This window comes from Salmo salar, chromosome 03 (assembly GCF_965601325.2).
Source record: "Salmo salar chromosome 03, fSalSal1, whole genome shotgun sequence".
In the NCBI taxonomy this organism is placed as follows: domain Eukaryota; kingdom Metazoa; phylum Chordata; class Actinopteri; order Salmoniformes; family Salmonidae; genus Salmo; species Salmo salar.
Window position 1 is genome coordinate 79,506,982 of NC_138293.1, and position 23,552 is coordinate 79,530,533.

Below are 23,552 nucleotides of genomic sequence, written 5' to 3' on the forward strand. Positions count from 1 at the left end.
TCTGTTGTAGACCTCGGCTTGGTCTCTTTTGTTGCTTACTGGCATGCTGCTAGGCCAATGTTATGGACTCTCTCAGATCCTCACCCAGAGACTGGACATACTTATCCACATCTACTGTGTCCCCATCCAACAGCACACTTTCAAACATAACATCTACCGGCAACCTAGGGGTGCGTCCAAACATCAAGAAGAAGGGCGGAAACCCAGTAGTCTTGTGAACAGTGCAGTTATAGGAGAATGCCAATGTGTTCAACATCTGAGGCCATTTAGCCTTGGACCTAGTTGGCAGAGCTCTAATCATTCAACCCAGTGTGCGATTCAGACGTTCTGCTTGACCATTACCCATGGGATGATAAGGTGTGGTGTGGGACTTTTCAACACCAGATAACTGAAGTAATTCTGCAATAAGTGAACTCTCAAAGTTAGCACCCCTGTCAGAATGGATACAATCAGCGAACCCATAAATGCAGAAGAAATTATTCCAGAGAATACGAGCAACAGTCTTAGCAGACTGGTTTGGACATGGATATGCACAGGCCAGCTCAGTAAAGTGATCAGTCACTACTAACACATCAATAGACTTGTTGTTAGAATCTTCTGCAGTCCAGAAATCAATACACACGAGTTCTAAAGGTGCCGTTGTCACAATGGAGACAAGTGGAGCTCTTGTTTCAGGCTCAGGTGCTTTACTCAACACACATCTCTTACACATCCTTTTCCATAGATTCCCAGTAAAACCGCTGTCTCGTAAGCCACAATGTGCGCTGCTGACCCTGATGACCAGCATCATCATGAACTCCCTTCAGCACAAGGCATCTCAAAGACACAGGTACGACATACTGGAATATTTTCTTCTTACTCACTGGGTGTTTTGAGACATGATACAGAATCCCTAACCGCGTGATGAGTTTTCCCCACTGTCTTAGAGTATAAACTGTTTCTTTAGCTTCAAAGACTCACTCTCTCCTAGATGGGCGCCGGCCTCTATCTACAAAGAACATGACTCTGCTGATGATAGGATCCAGTGACTGGTTATCATACAGCTCCTTGTGTGTAAGGACAGGAAAAGGGCCCTGACCCATGGACATCAACTTCTCAAGATGCTGCACATGTGAAACGTCCCTCACTGTCGCACCATCATCCCATCGGCGGTGAGCATGGAGGACAGCAGACACCTCTTCACAGGAAACCAACCCACTAACATCGTCTCCAGCTCTACTCAACTCACTCCCAGGAGCCATAGACGTTCTACAGCCAGCCTCGGGCTGCTCACAGGAGAGGCGGAACATGTCTTGTACATCATCCACTCGAAGACCTCTGGCTTCCTCCAGCAGGACATCATATGGAATTCTTGTCAGTCGGTGCAGAACTTTGGAGCGGACAAATGGCTCTCTGCTCAAAGCATCAACAACGACATTCTTCGGCCCTGGTATGTACTGATATCAAAATCAAAGGGTGCCAGCTTTGCAACCCATCTCTGCTCGCATGCATCAAGTCTCGGCTTTGTAAGAATATATTTGAGTGGATTGTTGTCGGTCCACACAGTAAACTTATGCCCTTGCAGCCAATGGCTGAATTTATCATGAATGGCCCATTTCATGGCTAGAAATTCCAGCCGGTGAGCAGGATACTTGGATTGTGCATGATTAAGAGATTTACCAGCAAAAGCTATTGGCCTGGCTATGGCCTTCCCATCTTGCACTTGGGATAGTACAGCTCCCAAACCACTAGTAGATGCATCAACAGAAAGTAAAAATGGCTGAGAAAAATCTGGATGAGCCAGCAGTGCCTGGTCAACTACTGCTGCTTTCAAATCTTCAAAAGCGAGTTGACATTCAGCAGTCCAGTCCACAGCAGTGAGCCTGCGAGAGGGACCAGGCCTCTTTCTGCCCTTGCCTCTCCTAGGCTTCTTCTGACCTGTAGTCAGCTGAAACAATGGCCTGGCAACCATGGAACAATTCTCAATGTAGTGTTGATAGTATACTACCATACCAAGGAAAGAACGGATTTTGCTAGGACACGGAGTGACACCATCAGTTTCCATCATCTCACTCTCAGTCACATTTGAACCTTAGCAGGGTCAGTGGCTACACCCTCCTGAGAAATGATGTGGCCCAAAAACGTAACAGACCTCCTCAAAAACTTGCACTTAGACGGAGACAGTTTAAGATTGTGCTCCTGCAACCGCTGAAAAACCATCTCAAGTCTCTGCAGACTCTCTTCCTCCGTCTTAGCAAAAACGATCAGATCATCCAAATAGCAAAGGAGACTTAGAAAGTTTTGTTCACCAAAGATGGTCAGCATCATTCTCATAAAAGTAGCTGGGCTGTTGCAAAGGCCTTGAGGTAAACGATTGTACTCGTGCAGACCTAAAGGAGAGGAAAAGGCAGTGTATTTCTTATCCTCTTCATGCAGTGGAACATTGTAGTACCCTGACGTAAAGTCCATTGTGCTGAAGAAGGCATTACCTCCCAGCGCAGCAAGTACATCAGCCTGATGAGGCAGGGGATGAGCATCCTTTACTGTGCGGGCATTTAACTGCACTAAGGTAGGGGGCAGCATTCGGATTTTTGGATGAAAAGCGTGCCCAAATTAAACTGCCTGCTACTCAGGCCCAGAAGCTAGGATATGCATATAATTGGTAGATTTGGATAGAAAACACTCTAAAGTTTCCTAAACTGTTAGAATAATGTCTGTGAGTATAACAGAACTGATATGGCAGGTGAAAACCTGAGGAAAATCCATCCAGGAAGTACTATTATTTTGAAAGGCTGTTTTTCCATTGAAATCCTATCCACCATACAAAGACTTAGGACCCAGTTCACGATCTCTATGGCTTCTTCTACACGTGGCCAGTCTTTAGGCATTGTTTCAGGCTTTTACTCAGAAAAATGAGGGAGATACAGCACTTTCAATGAGTGGACAGTGGAAATTTCCAGACATGAGTCCAGCGCGTGATCGGGGGTGCGCCTTTCTTGTTTCTCCTTTTCTATTGACGAAGCTTTTGTCCGGTTGAAATATTATTGATTATTTATGACAAAAACAACCTGAGGATTGATTTTAAACATCATTTGACATGTTTCTACGAAATTCTATTGTACTTTTTTGACTTTTCATCTGGATGTTGAGAGCGCGCTTTGTGCCTTTGGATTACTGAACTAAACGCACCAACAAAACTGATGGAGTCTCCACTCCATCTCTCCAGATTTGATAGGAGACGCAGGAACTGGCTGTCATCACACTGGCCAGATGGACCTGGTGTACCCACCACCAGTGGCCGTCATTTGATTTGAACTGCCTAATCAGAGACTTCAACACGTTAGTGCCCACAATGAGTTCATCAACCTGCCCATCTACAATAAGCACTGGGACTACATAACTGAAGCCATAAAGCTGTATTTTTAAGTCACACATGCCCACTGGGCTAGTTTGTGTCCCACCACAACCCACCAGGATGATGTCTGAAGGAGCTAGAAAGTTCCCCTCTACCACTCCTGCCTCCCTCAACGAGGTACAACATCTGCACGCAGAGTAGTAGCCATGGACCCACTATCTAACATCCCCTTCAGCTCAACTTTATCCTGTACTAGCACGGTGGTGTAAAACAAACTGTCATTCTGAGTAATTCTCATTGTGTTCTGAAAAATTACTGTGTTGTTCTTGGGTACTGACTCACAAAAGTAAGAATAAACAGATTGGATATCATCATCAGTGGAGGTAAAATTAGACTGCCCCACATTGCCCTCCTCAGAATGGAGGCTTTCTAGTTTTCCTGAGACCTGCCAGTCTGTCCACATCCAGGGCTGTGTCGCTGCCCAGCCTCACTACAGTCAAATCTCATGTGGCCAGGAGAGAAGCACTTGAAACACAGCTGGTGCATCTGACAGTGAGCTTTGGTCCAGTGATTAGTGTTTCCACAGACAGTGCACTCACGCTGACGTTTAGGGAACTGTTTACGGGCCCTCTGTTCACAGACGGAGTATTGCTGACAAGAGCCTTCTTTAACATACTCAAAACTTTCTCTAATGTCCCACCCTCAGATACAGATGGGGCCTGTTCTGGTTCACGGCCGCATCCAGAAAAAGATGACACATTAGGTCTGTTCACAGGACCCACTCCCTCCTGGGGGGAGTCAAAGACGGCAGCCACCTGCTGTGAAAGTTGTGTTTTACATGCTTTACGCTCCCTTATCAGTTCATCCAAACGATCCTGTGCCTCACTGGCTGTCCAGTCTCCAAGGGGTTTGCATTTGAACACTTGGGCCAACTCTTTATCAGGACAGTTGCGTACAAACTTGACTGCCAACTCTGAGCACTGATTGGGCAAGGTTCTACCCTCACTTACAAGGTACTGTTCAGCTGCCTCTGCACCTTTGTTAAGCCTAATCCAGAAATCTATTGGACCCTCATTAGCATATGGTTTGATTGAGTAGAAATCAGCTAATGACATACCTGAGCAGACAGTATCCCCAAAGTGTTGCCTGAGAACACTGAACACTGCCTTAACATCTGTGACAACAGGGTTGTTACGCATCCAGACTTTGGTCACGTCCCGTGCCCTCCCCATGAGCCTAGACATCACCTCCCCAACATGCTCAGACCCAGTGTAACCCCTCTTCTCTAAGTAGACTCCCATTAACTCCTCCCACTCCAGGACAGAGTACTTATTTGAGCCATCACCCCTAAAGAAAGGTGGACCACTAACTTCTGACTTCACAACCAGATTCAGCTTGGACGCATCAATAAAAGTTAACCCACATTGCTCAGGCAGGGTAAACTGCTGGGGTTGATGAGGGGAATGGGCAGGAGAAAGACTTGAAGCCCCAGGCTGCAGTAAACTCGCTCTGATAGATTCTCCTATCTCTAAACCAATCTGCTTAATAAGGTCACTAAGCTGACTCGGAGGTGTCCCATTATTACTGAGGACTGGGGATGATGGTACATCAGAAGACAGAGGTGGGATACCCTGGTCAGGTGGAATAAACAGCTCCCCTCCCAGTGCTTGTAAACTCAGGATTAGCAAATACTCTACTCCCAGGAGCTTTTATGGACTTGAGAGTCTTCATGGCTCAATAGAGCACTAAAATACAATGTAATTTACTGCATTCAAATACAAAAAAATTGCAATAAACAAATTCCTTCAAAACATGCAAATAAACACAAATACCCTTATCTAGTGAATATGCTACATTCACCTTCACTATTTACAGTATATATATTCACTTATAGCAAACAATCAACAAGTGCGCATGCGCATATCGCGCATCTCATCCACATGCACAGCCCCGGTGGACGGCTTGAGCTGACCAGACGGCAGGTCGCGGCACCAGTTTGTGGCGTGGTTCGTTCTGCGTTGTGTACTTTTAATTAGGATACTGCCACAACTGGAGGTCTGCTGGTTGGATTCTTTTTATTTGCCCTGCACACAAAGAGACAACACACAATACTTTAGCACTTGGTGCAGTCACAGCTCTCAGGTATCTTGCTAGCCGAAGGTCAGGCAAAAAGAGAACAATAAGGGGGTAAGGAAATACAGATAACCCGCGATGGGCCAAACCAAAATATACAAAACTTTTACAATAACGTGTATGTACAATGTTGATATGAAAAAGTGTTTGTACACCAAAAAATAACATTAGCTATGCAGCTGTAATTAAATTTTAAAAAAACACGGAATTATTATTATCAAATTATTAGCATCCCCTCTTGACCTGGCCAATTTGAATTGGTCATTGTGTGCAATTTGGTGCATAATCTAGGGGAACAACATCACACTGCTACACATAGATGATATTAAAGAAAATATGAAGGGAGGCAGAGTGATTGAGGCCAAAAAGGTTGATCAGTAGGAAAGAGGGTCAAAGAAGTGAAAGCTTATCAGTGCTGCTGAGGTTTGAGAAGATTTTTCCTGGAGAAGCACAAATAGGATTCCTTAGTTTCAATGTCAGAGAATTTGTCCCAAATATTTGTTTGCAGATATCGTAGAAGAAGAAGCAGCTTCAAACCAGTCGGCACTCTTACTGACAAGTAGATAACGAACAGAGTAGTACAAGATAGGAGGGTTACGTTAATTTTAATGTTTGGTTCTTTATTCATTTAGTCTGTAAATTGTGATTGACTAGACCAGGGGTGTCAAACGTCCCGCAAATGGGTTTAATCCGGCCCGCGAGATGATTTTGTAAAGTATAAAAATGAGCTGCAATTTTTCAATTAAAGAAACTGCTGTTCCAATTGTGTCCACTGGATGGCGCAATAGCAATTGTGTTAAGCAAGCAAACTGTTTATACCGGAGCAGAGCAAGTAGGTCAAGCAAGTGCAGCCAGTCCGGATGAGCTACTTTGTTTTGCCCGCGATATTTATTACGGCTTCTACTTTTAACATTATGTGCTTTGGCACCCTCATTGCCCCAATATGTCTCTGTCAAAAAAGAGAAAAGTGGACGCAGAGTGCAGAGTGTTCCAAGAAAAATGTTCATCCTCCTATTTATTCACGGAATTGAATGGGAAAGCTGTATGTTTGGTGTGTTCACAGCATGTTGCAGTGCTGAAAGAGTATAACCTTTGTCGCCACTATGTGAGTCTTCATGCCGACAAATATGACAACTTTCAAGGACAGCGGAGAAGAGAGAAGGTGAATGAACTGTTGGCGGGTCTGAAGAAACAGCAGTCTGTGTTTACTCACAGCCGAGACATCAGTGACGCTGCAGTGAAAGCTAGCTACCTCATTGCTAATGAAATCGCAGTGGCTTCAAAACCATTTAGTGAGGGTGAATTAGTAAAAACATGCATGATGAAGGCAGCGGAGATTGTGTGCCCTGAAAAGCGCCAGGCTTTTGCAAATATCAGCCTGACAAGAAACACAGTTGCAGACAGGATTTCCGATCTTTCAGTGGATTTGGACAGCCAGTTGAAGCAAAAAGTAAAGTCATTTATTGGGTTTTCAGTTGCAATTGATGAAAGCACGGACATTACAGATGTTGCACAACTGGCCATTTTCATCCGCGGAGTTGATGACACATTGACCGTCACGAGGAGTTCGTGGAGTTGGTGCAGATGACAGATACAACGACAGCAGCTGATATTTTCACCTCACTCGTCGGCGCGCTGGACAGGGTCGGAGTGGACTGGTCCCGCGCTGTCAGCCTGGCTACAGATTGTGCGCCCTCAATGATCGGGAAAAAAGCAGGCGTTGTGACAAAGTTCAGAGAGAAAGTGCAATCTGCAAATGGAGGACGTGATTTTTGGACTTTTCACTGTATTTTGCACCAGGAGGCTTTGTGTTGCAAGTCATTAAAGATGGATAACGTCATGAAAGTAGTCATCCAAACTGTTAATTTCATCCGATCCAGAAGCCTGAATCACCGTCAGTTTGACAGCCTTCTCAGAGAGAAAGACCACATCTATGGCCTGCCATACCACACTGAGGTAAGATGGTTAAGCCGAGGTGCTGTGCTTAGGCGTTTCTTTGATTTACGAGAAGAAATTGAACAGTTCATGGAAGAAAAGGGCAAACCAGTGTTAGAATTTCATTCCGCAGAATGGATGCAGGACCTTGCATTTATGGTGGATGTTACAGAGCACCTGAATAACTTGAACAAACAGCTGCAATGGCGCAACAAAGTCGTCACGCAGTATTATGACAGCATACATTCTTTCAAGTTGAAGCTGTCATTGTGGGAGACGCAACTTGCCGGTGGTGATGCAGCTCACTTCCCCTGTCTGAAAAATGTGTGCGCGACCCAACATGTGGCAGACATGATGCGGTTCAAAGATAAAATAACGGGACTGTTACGGGAGTTTGAGCAACGCTTTCAGATTTTTGGTGAACTGGAGAAAGACTTCAACGTTTTTTGCTCGCCATTCACCGTGAATCCCTCTGATCTGCCCGTCAGCATCCAACTTGAAATAATAGACTTGCAGTGTGACTCGGATATGAAGGGCAAATTTGCCGCAGCTGGCTTGGACACATTTTATCAGAATCTCTTGCCAGGTTACCTCAACTTGACAGCCCTCGCTGCAAAACTGTTGTGCATGTTTGGAACCACATATCTTTGTGAGCAAGTTTTCTCTGTAATGAGCATAAATAAAAGAAAGCTGCGCTCAAGGCTCACGCACAAGCACTTGAATCACATCCTGAAGTTGGCTGCCACTCAGGATGTGACGCCTGATATTGATGCGCTGGTGAAAGCTAAAAGATGCCAGGTATCAGGAGTCAAATAAACTATGCAACCCCACATAAAGTGCTGCATGAGACACCCTGATATAGTTCTGTGATCTGTGATATACTTCTGTGAATCACTGAGGCATTGTGTTTGTGTGTTCTTTTTCTTTAGAATTTTCCAATAAACTTGAGGTGTTTTATGATTAATAGTGATGTTGTGCTTGTACTATTGTGGACACACTGTCCTCAGGCTCCAGCTTTATGTTTTATGTTGATCGTATTAAAACAAAGAAAACAATCTGAAGTTGTTGTTTTTAAGTTATATATACCATGATTTTACCAGTCCGGCCCACTTGGGAATAGATTTTCCTCCATGTGGCCCCTGCGCTAAAATGAGTTTGACACACCTGGACTAGACACTCCAGTACAGTAGGTGGCGGCATGTACTGATAACGTGTGTTTGCGGACCGCCATAATAGTATAGAAGAAGTAGCTGCAGGAGGTAACGGACAGTTTAGCAAAACGTTTGGATTATTAGCGAACTTCATGAGTTGCTGTGATAAAATTAAGACCGAGTGGAATCGAGGAGTAACTCGATGTGTTGCTTGCTTTTTAGCTAGCAAGTCGTTGGAAATAGTTTTAGCGAGACAGCTAGGCTAACGTTAGTGAAAGTAAACAAACCAAGAAACCTTCGTAGCTAAGGTGTCATCATTTGGGCGCTTTGCTGAAATAGACTTAGAAGTGAGCTAGCTAGATATTTCTATGTTTGTATCCATGAGAGGTAGCCAAACTATGTGACAGCAAAAAAACAATTATTTTCAAATGTAAACCCCACCCCCTCCCATTATCTCCCTTCTTCCACTTCTGTGCATGACAGAAATCAAACAATGCAGTGCAGCAATGTGACAACTATCCCCAAAGGGCTACTGCAGCTTCAGGGCAGTTTGAGTAGCATGATGGACAGCCTGTACTATGACCCCAAGGTAACAGTGCACCCTGTCTCCTCTTCAGCAACACTGTTACAAACTCTTGGTCTAACAGTAATAGGCATGTATTACTTCTTAATAGGACAATAGGTAATGTGAAGCATGTTCACGACACTTCTCTCTCTTCTCACTAGGTGGCAGAGCTGATGAACACATCAATGGGGCAGTACCTCAATGGCCACCCATTCTTAGCCCTGGCTGTGTTGGTATTCGGTGCCATGGCCACTGTACCCATTGGGATTTTCCTGACTTTTGCCACTGTTACATTCATTGCTGTCACAGTGGGTTTCATTTTATTGGAGGGTAAGTCCCTACACTACCGATACAATACCTACTGTCCACTACTACAGTACCAATACTTTTCCCAGCATTGTAGTATAACAACTAGCCTGAATGTGTCTATCAGGGACAATGAAGGTGGATAATACTGAAACCCTTTCTTGCGCTCTTGTTTTTCTCATTCTTCCTACTTCCTCTCCCTCCAGTGTTACTGCTGTCCCTGGGAGGGATCAGTCTGCTGTGTGTGCTCTCTGCTCTGGCCATCCTCGCCATCCTGGTCTCCTTGGTCTTCGGTGCCTGTTACATTACCTTTTCCAACATGCTCAACTTCTACTACAGCCAGTGGTATCAAAACACAGCCTAGAGTGAAAACACACACACAGAGGCCCTTCATTTGAGATTCTCATTCTCTTCCACTTTCTTTTTCTTTCACCCAGTGTCAGTACGTACCAAGTCACTAGGTTGTAGCCTGCGACAAATAAAACAGTCATGGGACAAGATAGGTGTGTTCAACTTAACACATCATTTGATATCATACAATGTTGTTTCTCATAAGTTTAAAGTGTCCCTTTAATTTAATACTCAAGTTGTTTGTTCTTTCCCCTACTTTAAAATCTGACAGAGAAGAAGATGAAGAATCCTATGGGAAGCTCGAGGTTTAAGGAGCTGTAGCGTCAGTGATGGAGATGGCCTTCTACAGACACAATCGTATACTGATCACTGCACTGCAGTCCTCACACTGGCAGATAGGGGTTCCTCTAGACTCGAGAACTAGAGTAAAACCTCAGGTTGACTTTTTATTAAAGGCCCAATGCAGCTGTTTTTATCTCAATATCAAATAATTTCGGGCTAATAATTAAGTACCTTTTATTTTTTATAAATTAAAACAAGCAAAAATTGCTTTTTAGGAAAGAGCATATTCTCAAGCAATAATTGTTTAGGTCTAAGTGAGGAGGGAAAAACTGAAAACTAGCTGTTATTGTCTGAGACGTTTGGAACTCTTCTTCTTATTAACTAATTTACAGCCAGGCGATGTCAACAGGCAGGCCACATTTTCAGCCAACCAAAACAGGCTGAAATGGTGTATCGGTGGTCTTTTCAAACAGCTCTTACACTGAAAGGGCATCATTTTCACAATTGCACAGTATTATTCCAACCTCATAGTGTGGAAATATTTATAAAACAAAGAAAAATCATGTCTTTGACTGCCTTGGGCCTTTAACAAGAAAAATCTATTATCCATACAGTCCAATGGAATCATCACCATTGATACAAGTATTAATATTTCTTTATATGATTCTGGAGGTTGTATAATTGTAGACACATTGATTGTTGATTTCTTATTGTATTGCACTATAGCATTTACACTAATATCTCTATTTCCTTGATCTTTCTAAGGATTAAGAGAACAAAGATGTATATTTTATACATGATAAACCGTAGAAATTCAAGCTGCTATCGGTTGCTAGTCTGCATGTCAGATGTTACATGCAGTGAATGTACCTTGGTTTTTATTTGTCCTCATTTGCCATGGAGAGGGGACTAAGCACCTGTAATGGTAGAAATTATTTGTTGTTAAACAAAGCCCATTTAGAACATGACAGATGACCAGGTAGCAGTCCAAATAGTATACATGTTACTGCTACATTGTATTTGACAATCTGTTTATTTTGTAAACAATGTGTGCAGTATGCTATAATCCATATTGTACATTTGCCAAAGATTGTATGTGTTCCTCTAGTTTTGATCCACATAGGATTAACAGGTCAGTCTTTTGATTAAGTTTAAAATCTGTGGTCCATTTGAACAGTGGGAGCTAGTTTCTGTGACTAAGGTCATGTCAGTTTGTGTGAACCAGAAACACTCCAGATATACAGAATGTAAAGTATGCACTAACAGATAGTGACTGATGATTTGTATCATCTAAAATAAATTGTTTTATGTATTCAATTTAATGTACCTTTTCTCTGAAGATTAGTAGTGAGATGTTACTTTGATGGAATGTTAAGTAAATCACTTCAACTGCACAAAATGTATTTGCTCTAGAAAGGCCAGCGTCTCAGTATTGTAAGACATTTTCTAATAAATATACAAAAGTGTGCCCATTTGTAATGATTGACCCTTCACCAGATTTGTAGTTCTTGTTAAATGTTCTGATATGTCATGTTTAATGTAGACCCCAGGGATAGTAGCTGCTGCTTTCACAACAGCTAATGGGGATTCTAATAAAATACAAGTAATTCTAAGTACTTACCATTTTTTGGGCTGATCTTTTTCTAGCCGTCTGTACATAGGTTGTGTTTTTTCACAGTAACAAGGTAAAATTGTTTTTTCATAAAAAGTTTATTGGAGGTGAAGTGGTATCATGCAACTTAAAACAAAAGCTATAGGAATGACTCAAATGAAAAGAGTATGGGGTTTACTTAGCTGGGAAAATGAGTTAAATGTTGAGATTTGACCCAAATGCATACATAACAAACACCATATCTCACACGCATTCCTCCTCAACCCTGTTCTAGAATATCATTTACATTTCAATGGGTGTTTTACCTGTGACAAATGACTGCATCTTTATTTAAACAGCTAAACAACAAACTGACCATGTAAGGCGATTACAGTATTCAATCAATACCAAATTAACCTTAGTCTATGACTGCATTGAAAACAAACCAAATAGCCCTATCGGAAAGCACATTTACTGACACGGACCCCTAAATTACTTACAATCATCCAATGTTGAACAAGCTGAGGCTGGGCCTACATAATGCAATAAACTCTTATTTTGGTTGGTGATGTGAAAGGTGATATTTATCATGTTAAGATGGGAGCTTTTTCCAATTTGACAACTGCATTGGAAGTAAATTTTACCAAAAATGTCAAAAGGGCAACTGGGGAAAAAAATATTGGGCAAAGGGTTCTATAAAACACAAGAACCTGAAAGTGGGCTTTGCAGGATAACTTTTTTTAAAGAGGAGTGCAAACTGGGATATCCAAAGGAAAGAGCACCTACAAAACAGATAAGTAAATGTAGTTGTGAATAATAAATTGGCCAAGGGGTTAAATGTAAAAAACAATGTATGAAAAAAATATCAAGACAAATCATTACATAACACTCCTAGACACATCGTTTCCATCTTACATTTTAGTCATTTAGCAGACGCTCTTAATCTTAAAGACTACATTTTTGCATTTCATTTTGAAGTTCGGCATAGTACTTTGCATTGAGTCAACCCTAATCGACAATGCATGTTGAGCCATCAAAGAGCACACCTCACATTTCGAAAAAAAACCATGTTCTTTCTTTCTTTTCTGAACAGCAATGAGAAAAGGTAAGGCAAGATGCTAAAAACAGATATCTGAAGACTGCGTGAAGACCTGGGATGACCTCTCATTCAGTTTTGGAGCTGTTTGTTGTTTACCAGTTCAAAGTTACTCATGAAGAAGACTAGTGTTTTTCCCCTTGAGTTGCTCTCTCTCTCAGGCATCTTGTGCTCGCTCGGCGGGGTTCCGTGATGTCATCTCTACGCACCCTGAGTCTGCTGGGAGACACGGGGTCTCCGTCTGAACCTCTCATGCTGGAAGGCTCAACTTCTTTCCTTTCAGCACTGAGGATTATTGAGATATGTCAGAGGGTCCAATTTTTTTATTTATTTCCCTTGCAGTGTGCTGACTCCTGTGTACTACAACATTCAAAGTGCATCTAGATAGATTATAACTCATTTAGGATATGATGTAGTCCTACAAATTCAACCATCAATTACTCCAACAAAGCTTACTTACGCATACATAAAATACCAGGTCAAACAGCGAATACACAGATGGCAGAACAGGAATCAGAGGTGGACACTCACCTTTGGTGACATAAAGGTAGAAGAAGTCACAGTAGAGGATGGTCTGCACCATGCCGGCCACGATGGCGATCATGTCAAAGAAACCCTCGAAGTAAAAGCGCCAGATCCAATTGAAGAGGTACAGGGCCCGGTAGAGACCCAGGAAGAACAGGTAGTGGGTGGTAATGGTCTCCGCCTCGCCCGTCTTACTGATCATGAAGAGCTGGGGCAGGATGGCCACCGACTCCAGGTAGATGGAGAATGTCCACAGGATCTGATAGAAAGACAAACACAACAATGTATATTAGCCATTAAGCTCATCCACCCGCCCGCTAACAACTGATCATGCGGAATAGGTTAAGTAGCCATCAACTAGGGGTTTCTCCTTCATATGTAATGTAAATGTCTCTAACCTCTAGGAAAGAGAAGTCATGGTTGACCAGGCAGGCAAGGCCCCCTACAGGAACCACCAGAAACTCCATTCGGAAGCTGTCATGGTTCCCATCGTAGGTGGCCTTGAACTTCATGTAGATCAGGTAGACAGTGGCGTAGGCACAACCAATGTAGATCACCTGCAGGGAAGAGGGAGAAAAATCAGCGTATCCCACGTTAATGGTGCTGAGAAGAAAATAATAGCACAGTCCAGACCGTCTCTCATAAGGACTAGGGCCAGAAGAAATCTACAGATAGAACTTATCTGAAGCCTCAGATAGATTTGGTGAGGACATTGACAACTCTAAGGAATTCCACAGATTCTGCCTGGCCCAACTCATAACACTTAATCAATACTATCAGTGGTTTGGAGGTATGGAGAGAAATAAAGGAAGGCTCAGTAATAAGGTCCTGCCATCCTCTTACCTTCATGGTGGTGTTGTAGAGGGAAATGAAGGAGGTGAGGAGGTCCAGGTAGCGAGTAGTGAAGACAAAAGCAAATAGGATCTGGCTCTTCCCGGAGATACCTGGAAGGGACAACCAGTTTTATAACAGTAGGACAGATAATATGAAATAAGAAATGATTATTCTAGTTTAAAAAATAAATAAAATAGTTTTACATCACTTCAAGAACAAGTTCTGGAAGAATGGCAAGTGCTTCACAACTTCCAAAATAGTATTTTCCTTTGCAAGCCCCTGCCCAGTCAGAGCTGCAACTGTGATAGTATCTTATCAACAGCAGTTGGAAATGTGAATGAGACAAACCCATGTCTGACTAGAGGGTAAATGAACTGTATCTGTTTGCTGAAACTACGTCAAGAAATGCAGCAGCATCTCAAGACCAGGGTGATCACCCAGGAACTAATGCATCTCCATGTAGGCCTAATCGTAATGTGCACAATAAATCTTATTTATTCCATATATTACAGTGACTGGTATTAGAAAAAGACAGCAGATCCTAATGCCTCAAAGACAAATTAATCCGATGCAAACAAGGTCGATGAGAGAAACGTGTGCGAGTGTTTAGAATATAGGATGTGTTCAGCTAATTTGAGACAAATGTAGAAGTGTCGACTACTTTTGAGTGATAATGCATTGATTCCTTGCCACCTAATTTAATTTCGTGATCCTTTCAAGAATGCCACGTCAGAGTCCAGATCTAACAATCAAACGCCGGGACATTGAGTGAACTCGCATGCCAGACTGTTGCAGAAAACAAGGTGACACTAGACGGGATGTTTAAACATAAGTTATTAATAAATACCTCATCTGAAAGCACGGTACAGTGTCCAAACTTGCATCACTTTATGAGCAATCGATTTTTTTTTTAAATCATCGACTATTTTGTCTGTTACACGTAGCTAGCTAATAAGATACCGTAGTTAACATGTTTTGTATAGCAAGTTAGCGAGCTACCAGTTACATAGGTGGCAAATCAGATATTCAATGAAGGCTTTGATTAAACAGTAATCCGTTTAGCTAGTAGTTAACTTTTAAAAAATCTGAGCAATCCAAGTTGCCGCGCTAGAATAGACAGCTAGCAAGTTGACATGCTACAGTGTGATGAAGTAGCTAACGTTCAACCAATTCAAACTCACTAGCTAGCGAACACAACATGATCTGCATTTAATTGTTTCATGATGCATTATATATACACTGATCAGCACTTAAAATGCCATTCGTTGCTCGTTTGTTCTGTGGCTAGCAGGTAAATATCAGTGGGTTCGGAATATAACGCTAACTATCCATGTTAGCTAGCTGTCTACAGGGATCTAAACTACAGCTAACTAGATTGGTTGGAATATGGGCAGACGGCTAACTAAATACATAAGTAGACAGCACATAGCCAATAAGTCATTTGAAGAAATATACATTTTAGTAGCTAATATACTCACCAGCACACGACCTGGTTTTCCATATTTTGAGCAGGAGAATGATGATAGCTGCCAAGTGAGAGAGGTCTCCCGTTAACCTGAAGATGTTCATTGCTGGAGCTGATGCCTTCTTTTGACACCGGTGAAAATGACTTAAAGTCCACTGTTGACAACTTTTTCTGGTTTAAACTAGCTTTCTAGCTAACTTATTTAACCGGTTTCACTATCCCTTTTTTGATGCACCGAGTTGAAATATGGCGATAGGGCAAGTCGACGTGGAAGGGGGCGTAAGAAAAACGTAAATTACAAAACAAGTTGGGTTCGGATTGGATACAGTGGTTTGAGTGACACCTGTGCAAAACACGCCTACCAGCATCCATCGGTAAGAATTTCTAGTTTAATAATACGCAATGTGACAGTCATGCCAGGGCCTTGAATTTGAAGAAAGGCGGACAGATTGATTCTCACATCTCGCTGATGCTGCAACATTACTACGAGAAGACAGCTTTGACTGACAACTGTGAGAAAATTTGTTTGGAATTACAACACCAAACACATAATTTTGAGATACTTGGTAAACAGGATGGAAAAGTGAGAGAAGTGAAAACTTCCATCTTCCTGTTCTGTCTATTGCACACTTAGTCATGAGATCACAGCGCACGCGCACATATGGTGTCAACATGATGTTTTCATCAGAACGGATTTATCTGTGTTCTCCTCTATCAGTGTTCTCCTCTATCTCCTCTATTAATCTCGACAGCCGGTAAGGACATATCAGCTAAATTAAATGTATCTTTATGTCAGTATAATAAAATATCAGATTAAAACTGTTTTGATTCCATATTGGCTTCACTTATAACGATTGAGAGTACAAGTTTATGATTGTACCTGTATCTCTTTTTACTCCAGACATCATGGGGAACAAGGAAAACTGCCCCGCAGGGTTATCGTTACACCAGCCAGACGAGATCATTTGGCGGATAGGGGGTCAGTCAGCCACTCTCCCCTGTAACATCGCATATGATATTAATAGGAAAATTGATGTCCTCTGGTTCGTCTTCAAGCAGGACGCTCACCACTCGGTCAATCTGATGACCCAGCAACACAAATACAGCCTGGAGAGAAACAGCCTAAATATCAACTCACTCCAGGCCAATGACAGCGGGGTGTACCACTGTGCTGCCGTGTTTAGAGACGTGGTATGCAGCCGGGCACAGGAGATAGGGCAGGGCACCACGCTGGTGGTGAGAGGTAAGAGCATAGAATTAAATAGAACACGTGTCATTTGAAATGATTACTCATCATTTAATGTATCTCTATGGGTTAGAGTGTTTGGGGTAGCAAGGGGGACTTTTCAGTTCTACTCAAGTTTTGCATTTACAACCATATGAAAACCAAGTGACAGTTCTCCTGTGTGCTTTCAGAGAGGGGCATGCAGATGGCCTGGCATGTTTTGCTGTGGCTGCTGTTTGTCGTGTTGGTCTTGTACAGTCTGGCAATACTGATTCTGATCATTCGTAAGAAGGTAAGCTATTGTATTACTCTAGATACATAGATATAATGATCATTGTGAATTGGTTGTTGTTTGAGACATAACAGTGCATAAAATATATTGACCAATCATGCAACCATCATAATCATCTAGTCTACATTGGATTCTAACCCGCTCATTCTACACTAGACTGGGAAAGACATTGCCGTTTGCAGAGGCACAGAGAAGAGTGACTTCCAGGTGCAGTCTTCTCTTTTCTACTGCCTCACTGAAGTTGTTCATGATGTCTTAAAGAATACTTGATGCCACCACAATCTGCAATGTGTTCACAATATTTCGTTTCACCATGTTGTGGAAAGCCCAATGTCCTAAACAAGGAACAGTTCTATTTCTAAGCCCTTGCTATTGTTTTGTAAATTCCTAGTACAACCCTCAGTCTCACAATGTTGAGAATTTAATGTATGTTTACATTGCAGAAAGACAAGGAAATACAACACTTTTGAGTTGTTATTTACCACTGCGATGTAACCGATTTGTTTGCTGTTCATTCTCTTACAGAAGAATAAAGTTCGAGTACAGTTTGGTGCTGTTGTGCAAGAGCTGTACGGCAAGAGGAAGTTACAAAGTAACAAGAAAAACCCCAACCACAGTGGCCCTGCTCAAAACAAGGTACGGGATGGTCACATTGCATTTTCCTAATATGGCTTATTGGCTTTCCTAATAAGTATGAGAGAGGCTAGGAAAGTGCTTAGATTTTATGTTATGTTTATGTTATGACTTAGTTATATCAACCTGTTTTCAATTGACTAAATTATCACACCTTGTTCTTAAGCAAACTCTTCTCCATCAACACATCTAATCTACACCATGTTGACTCGACAGCTGATAAACTCAACTGAATCGTCTTGCAGGTTGAAAGCCCCCACTCCAACCATCCAGAGGACATTTACCAAAACCAGTGACTCAACAAAAAGGATAACCACTAATGACAGCTACTTCCCTACACAGACTGATCTTCAGGCAGGGGAGAGTATAAACTATAAGGACACTGCTGACTTGCAAAACGACTAACCAAAATCTAAAACTGACCCTGACCTTAACCAAACCAGTAACCCTGACCTAAATTTAACAAATTCGGAATATCAGTTTGCAGGTCAGGAGTGTCCGTATAGCCTTTTCCTCTTCAGTCAGTTTAAAATGGAAAACATGCTATATGGAGAGAGTAACAAGACAAAAATAATCCAGATTTGATGAACTTCAAATGAATCAGAAAGAAAAACAGAAGTCTCTGTACTGAATCTGAAGTTGAATATCCAATTTATTTTGTCCATGTTTCAGTTTCAAAAGTCAGCGTAAATAACACGTGCAAGTTATTTGAATGAAGGCTTATTGTTTTTAATTAAAATGGAATCATTGTAAAAAGACTTGTAGAAAACATTCCCCAACAAATTAATGCAAATCATTTGAATGAAAAGTAATAGAATATTTGATTGGTATTAACTATTTAGACAAAGGCACAGCATCACAATGGTTCAGGTCCCATGATAACAGTATGTAGTATAGACAATGTATACACAATGTCAAAGACAATATCTGTTTTACATTCAATTTTTTTGGAGAACAAAATCTGCAAACTAATAAACTATGTGAAAGTAACCTGATGCTACAATATCCCTCAAACTTGGTTAAGTCAAAAAGTTCACAGTAACTAACATAATATTTTTGCATAGAGTAATAGCAGACTCAGGTACTGTGCTCCTGCTACCAGAGTTAGGGTCAGTACCATAACCTTCATCACCACCAGCCAAGTTCACCGACAAACATAAACACATACAGATGGAGTGTTTTCTTCTGCAGTACCCTCCGGCCATTACACCACCATGTTCCCTTTAGGAGTGCTGCAGCAACCTATCAAGTCTTAAAAGACAGCATAGACAGTGACTCATAAACAGCATAAATTGAGTGACTCAGCCGTCGATATACATGGGGTCCACGGTGTGACTGTTGCGTATTGAGAAGGGCTTCCAGGCGAAGACTTGCAGGGCGGCGACACACATGGGCACCACACACACCAGGTAGAACATGGTGGTGTGGAGGGCCTCCAAGTCACTGCAGGGAAGGAGTAGGACATTATTCAGACAGTACAGGATATGTTACAAGATATAGAGGAGCTACTGGAAATGTGTTGTCATGAATTCAACCAGTATGTCTGTGTATCAAGACAATTCATAAAAATTACATCTAATAATGCTATGATAGAGATACATTAAAGTAACATATAATTAACTACCATGTCATAGAATAAATGCAGTTGCTTTCCATGGGTTCACTGACACAATTAATGTAACAGGTCAATGCAGCTATTCCACCACTAGGGGGAGTAAGCAGTCTTAGTAAGTGTAACAGAGTTCAAGCTATAACCCCAGAAAGTTGTCAAACACTACATCTACAGATAACAATGTGTGATATCGGCACCTGAAATGAATCAAATGCTACTTTAATTCAGCAGGTGACTCGCTGGCAGTGAACCAATCCTAGATCATTCCAACAGCCCCAAAATACACCAGGCCGTAACAGTAAGACTGGTTTGGTCAGGCTAAAGGTAATTTGCATGCTGGCAGAGCAAACATGGATTATAGCTAATAATGCAAAACACAGAACAGGATCTTAAATGGTCGTCCTTGATAGTCTAAAGTGCCTTCCTCGCCTCACTTATCTGAAGACACAGACACAAGCAAAATGGATGTCTACAGGGAATTCACTTTCAACTGTTCAGTTCTCACCACAATAATACAATTAGCGATAAGGAGAGGCCATTTAAGACTGTTGAGACACAGCCCTTACCTGGGGTTTGCATCCTTCCCAGCAGCCCTTACCTGGGGTTTGCATCCTTCCCAGCAGCCCTTACCTGGGGGTTTGCATCCCGCCCAGCAGCCCTTACCTGGGGTTTGCATCCTTCCCAGCAGCCCTTACCTGGGGTTTGCATTCGACCCAGCAGCCCTTACCTGGGGTTTGCATCCTTCCCAGCAGCCCTTACCTGGGGTTTGCATCCCTCCCAGCGTCCTTCAGGTTCTCATAGCCAAACTGGTTTAGGATGGAGACCACCAGCATAGGAGCCAGAGACTGGGCTGGTTTAGTGAACAGAGCATTGGTCCCAAACACCATGGAGGAGAGGGGGGAGCTGTAGGGGACACAGAGGGAAAGGACACAACAAGGCTTTAATACTTGATCCACTTACTTGGACGTCATAAGGATATAACAATGACAATAATAATCATGGATTGGAATGATTGGATTTATATTTTCCATCAAGGGCTCAAGCGCTTTTAGTCATACCCTTGCTAGTGTTTACCTCCGTCACTGTGTTTACATTCCTGTCTGTGTACTGTACGTGACTTACAGAGATGCACAGTGATTGTAACCTTTTGCATTTGAAGTCCAAATAACTTAACCTCTTCCGCACTTACTTTGGTGAGTTAATATCAATACATACATAATGTGCCCTACAAAGTACATACAGCCTCTGTTACTTTTGTAGTGTTAGGTAGGTGCCCTTCTAAGGGAGGTTGTTAGGTACTGTAGCACTGCCAATGAAGCTCAGTGTTAACCTATAGAACACACCTGAGAGAGTAGTGTTCTATTTCTGTCTATCTGTAATGGATGGCTGGGCGTGTGGAGGTCACTGTGTGCTGATGTGGCACTTTTATAACTGTGCTGTCACACAGCAGACCTGGGTTTACCTGCGCTTGTGTCTCTGAAAGTCTGAGTCGATAATGTCAGCCAGAGGCAGGTTAAACAGACTGAAGGCTGCCTGGACAAGGACCCTTAATGGTGACAAAGAGAATATATATTTTTTTTACAATTAAATAGTGTTTGTATGATAAAGCAAACAGTTGTAAAATGGCACAGTTGTATATCCAACTCATGGAGCAAATCATGTTACTGAATTACATAACTGACACTGATATATGTGGAAATTCACTGTCATTAATGCCAGTGGCTACAATAACATAGAAATAGATGATATAATAACATTACAATGACACTACCACAACATAACTTCTTACATGTTAGCGGTCAGGAAGAATGCCAGGATGTAGTAGTGATGTGGCCCCAGCACCAGCATGACGGCAGCCATGCCAGCCTCCACGTAGAAGGTGAGCAGGATGATCTTGTAGTAACCTAGGCCGTGGAGCAGGCTCTGACTGCTCAGCACAACCAACTGAGAGAGACGCACCACAGAGAGATGACAATAAGATACAGTAAGTAACACTGGGAAATAAATCAATGAGGCAATGTTATAAAATAGGTGGTCTAGTGTGTGGTCAGCACTTGGCAAGGCACTCAATGCAATACATTGGTGATGCTGAGTGAGGTTAGTGACTCCCTCCAGTCAGTATAAAGTGTTTTGAGCTGCGGTATGTTACCTGAGGACAGATGAAGCCAGCTCCATACATGAAGCTCTTGGCCAGTGACGGAAGCACGTTGGGGGGTATCAGATGCTCGGCGAAGATCATAGTGAAGTTATTACAGAATGCCACCATGAACACCTGGAAAAAGTGCAATGGATAGGAAATATAAATGTAATGGTCAGCTGTGGTACACACTCATATACACACATGTCCCCATTAACAGATCAAACCACATTCTGTGGCCCCATTGAGTGGCTGTATCCCAGTCTATTTTCTGACCTGAAAGAAGTTCATGAGCACGAAGAGCTGGAAGTCCCTATTGGTCAGGATCTGCAAGGTCATAGAGGTCACCAAGGAGAAGGAAAGAGTTGATTGGCCAGAACCTTGGTAGTTTGACCCCGGTGCTGACCCTTTGGTGTCAAAGCGGCTCTTGCTGTGTAGGCCTGTGTAGATCATGCAGCCACAAGCCAGACCAGCCACCAGGACAGTGAAGCCCTGGAAGGATGGGAAGTCATCCATGTTCTGGGAGAGGAGGCCGCAGAATAGAACACTGGAGGAACCTATAAGTGACGCCACCTGGGGAGAGGAGGGGGAAGAGGAGACAAACGTGAGAACACTTTTTACTGACTTCAGACAACAAAATAAATACCATATACAGGCTAAAATGAAACGTGTAAAAAACAAAAAAAACAATACACAAAACACCTCCCTTTCCTACCTGGTTGTATTTGATGAGTCTCAGCCTGCTCTGGTGGTGGCCTGATATCTCTGCAAAGAGGGCGCACTGCGCCAGCAACACAAACGTCAGCATCCCGTCGAACGCACACAACGCCACCATCAGGTGGACGCCGCTCATCCAGTCGCCGGGGGCGTACTCTCGCCATGGAAACCAGGCAAGCAGGAAGGCAATTGCGTAGAAGGGAGCACCATACAGGATGGAGAGACGACGTTGAGAGCAGCACGGTACGCGGGAGTTATCCTGCAGGTAGCCGAACAGAGGGTCGTTCACTGCATTCCACACCATGTACACCACCTGTCAGGATGAAGAGATGACAGAGGGACGACATAATTATTGTCTTGTTTGCATATAAATGTGCATCTCAAAGTTGCTAATATTGCACAATTGCCCAAATTACACATGTCTAAGGACTGTATATGCTGTCATGTGTTGTTCGTTCCACTTAATAAAGTGTGAGCAAGCTGCATGGCCAATAATACCATTGTACGTACATTCCTCACTACCATTGAGCATTGACATGTCAAGCCAGTTATTCCCATTTTGTATTGACATACTATTACTGGGCAGTGCATAATGTAGGCCTATTATTATACAAGTGCACCATAGTCTTAGGGCCCAAAGGCTACAGTTGCTGTTCAATAAATAATCATTTGGTTCAGTTACTGGCCCAACACTCTAACCCCTGGGCTACCTGCCTCTCAAAGTTTACTGTTACTGTAGTACAGTACTCACTTGTGACTGATGGAAAGCTCCCTCTGATATCTTGTACTTGTTGAGGAAAAGCTTGACATAGTAGAAGCTGAATATGCTGTTCATCATGCCTGCTCCCAGGGTGGTCATGGAGTAAGCCACGGCGGCGGGGTGAGCCCCCAGACTCGCCAGGTGCCTCAGGATGTTCAGGCCGCCGTAGGTGCGAACACCTGCGGCTGGTTTCTCCACAGTCATGCCTGGTGGTGGTTTAATTTCTCCAGGCTACTCACTTTGATCTAATTACCACAGATTTGCAAAGTCAGTCGAGTGTCACTTGACTGAAAAGTCTCTATGACCACACAAGCAGGTGAGTTTATAGAAACGGAGTTCACAGCTATTCATATTCCATGGCAAAAGTGCTGTAGTCGCGCGCAGGATTTCTACTATTTCGGCTTGGTCAGCAAACAGACTTTACAAATACTAATTAAGATAACCTCACTGATGAATGCACAATCACAACTATGTGTTAATATAAAATAATAACATTATGCTCCTCTCTTGCAGCTATCAAACCCGTTTCTGTAAATGCGGAAATAGGCGGGGCAATAACCCATGTGACCGAACCATAACAAACAAACATTGGACAGAAAGGTGCTCTG

At 42.6% G+C, this 23,552-nt stretch overlaps 4 protein-coding genes across 8 annotated transcripts; 2 read left to right on the forward strand and 2 right to left on the reverse strand.

Moving 5' to 3' along the window:
* The first annotated feature begins 6,267 nt into the window (after positions 1-6,267).
* LOC106601732 (lipid droplet assembly factor 1) lies at positions 6,268-11,673 on the forward strand. Of its 5 annotated transcripts, none has more exons than XM_014194078.3 (6): positions 6,268-7,423; positions 9,037-9,142; positions 9,280-9,448; positions 9,631-9,717; positions 9,862-9,927; positions 10,047-11,673. In XM_014194078.3, exons 1-6 carry the CDS (start codon positions 7,401-7,403, stop codon positions 10,094-10,096), a joined length of 501 nt encoding a protein of 166 aa, XP_014049553.1. In that variant the 5' UTR covers positions 6,268-7,400; the 3' UTR covers positions 10,097-11,673. The 5 variants fall into 5 exon arrangements, with proteins under 5 accessions (XP_014049553.1, XP_014049554.1, XP_014049555.1 ...); XM_014194079.3 differs by having other exon boundaries at positions 6,269-7,423; positions 9,631-9,769; XM_014194080.3 differs by lacking the exon at positions 6,268-7,423 and adding an exon at positions 8,557-8,661.
* A 75-nt stretch (positions 11,674-11,748) lies between these two features.
* Positions 11,749-15,817, reverse strand: erd22 (ER lumen protein retaining receptor 2). Its single transcript, NM_001140122.1, is given in 5 exon segments — positions 11,749-13,029; positions 13,276-13,528; positions 13,668-13,826; positions 14,113-14,213; positions 15,582-15,817. Coding segments are annotated over 5 exon segments (639 nt in total). The 5' UTR covers positions 15,673-15,817; the 3' UTR covers positions 11,749-12,994.
* Positions 15,818-15,958: 141 nt separating this feature from the next.
* Positions 15,959-18,708, forward strand: LOC106601731 (immunoglobulin superfamily member 6). Its single transcript, XM_014194077.3, has 6 exons — positions 15,959-16,323; positions 16,470-16,811; positions 16,985-17,085; positions 17,242-17,292; positions 17,611-17,721; positions 17,964-18,708. The coding sequence occupies exons 2-6, from the start codon at positions 16,475-16,477 to the stop codon at positions 18,012-18,014; spliced, it is 651 nt and encodes a 216-aa protein (XP_014049552.3). The 5' UTR covers positions 15,959-16,323; positions 16,470-16,474; the 3' UTR covers positions 18,015-18,708.
* mfsd13al (major facilitator superfamily domain containing 13a-like) lies at positions 18,344-23,443 on the reverse strand. The gene is given in 8 exon segments (NM_001140218.1): positions 18,344-19,161; positions 20,090-20,233; positions 20,793-20,876; positions 21,120-21,274; positions 21,480-21,602; positions 21,744-22,040; positions 22,183-22,497; positions 22,936-23,443. Coding segments are annotated over 8 exon segments (1,473 nt in total). The 5' UTR covers positions 23,149-23,443; the 3' UTR covers positions 18,344-19,019.
* Positions 23,444-23,552: the final 109 nt, after the last annotated feature.

Bases quoted from the DNA above. Each gene is read 5' to 3' on its own strand.
- LOC106601732 (XM_014194078.3), top strand. From the start codon at position 7,401: ATGGCCTGCCATACCACACTGAG. The intron at 9,718-9,861 runs GTGCCTGTTACA...TCTTTCACCCAG, and splicing joins CCTGGTCTCCTTGGTCTTCG to TGTCAGTACGTACCAAGTCA. The intron at 9,928-10,046 runs GTGTGTTCAACT...AAAATCTGACAG, and splicing joins ACAGTCATGGGACAAGATAG to AGAAGAAGATGAAGAATCCT.
- LOC106601731 (XM_014194077.3), top strand. From the start codon at position 16,475: ATGGGGAACAAGGAAAACTGCCCCGCAGGGTTATCGTTACACCAGCCA. The intron at 17,086-17,241 runs GTAAGCTATTGT...ATTCTACACTAG, and splicing joins TTCTGATCATTCGTAAGAAG to ACTGGGAAAGACATTGCCGT. The intron at 17,293-17,610 runs GTGCAGTCTTCT...ATTCTCTTACAG, and splicing joins CAGAGAAGAGTGACTTCCAG to AAGAATAAAGTTCGAGTACA.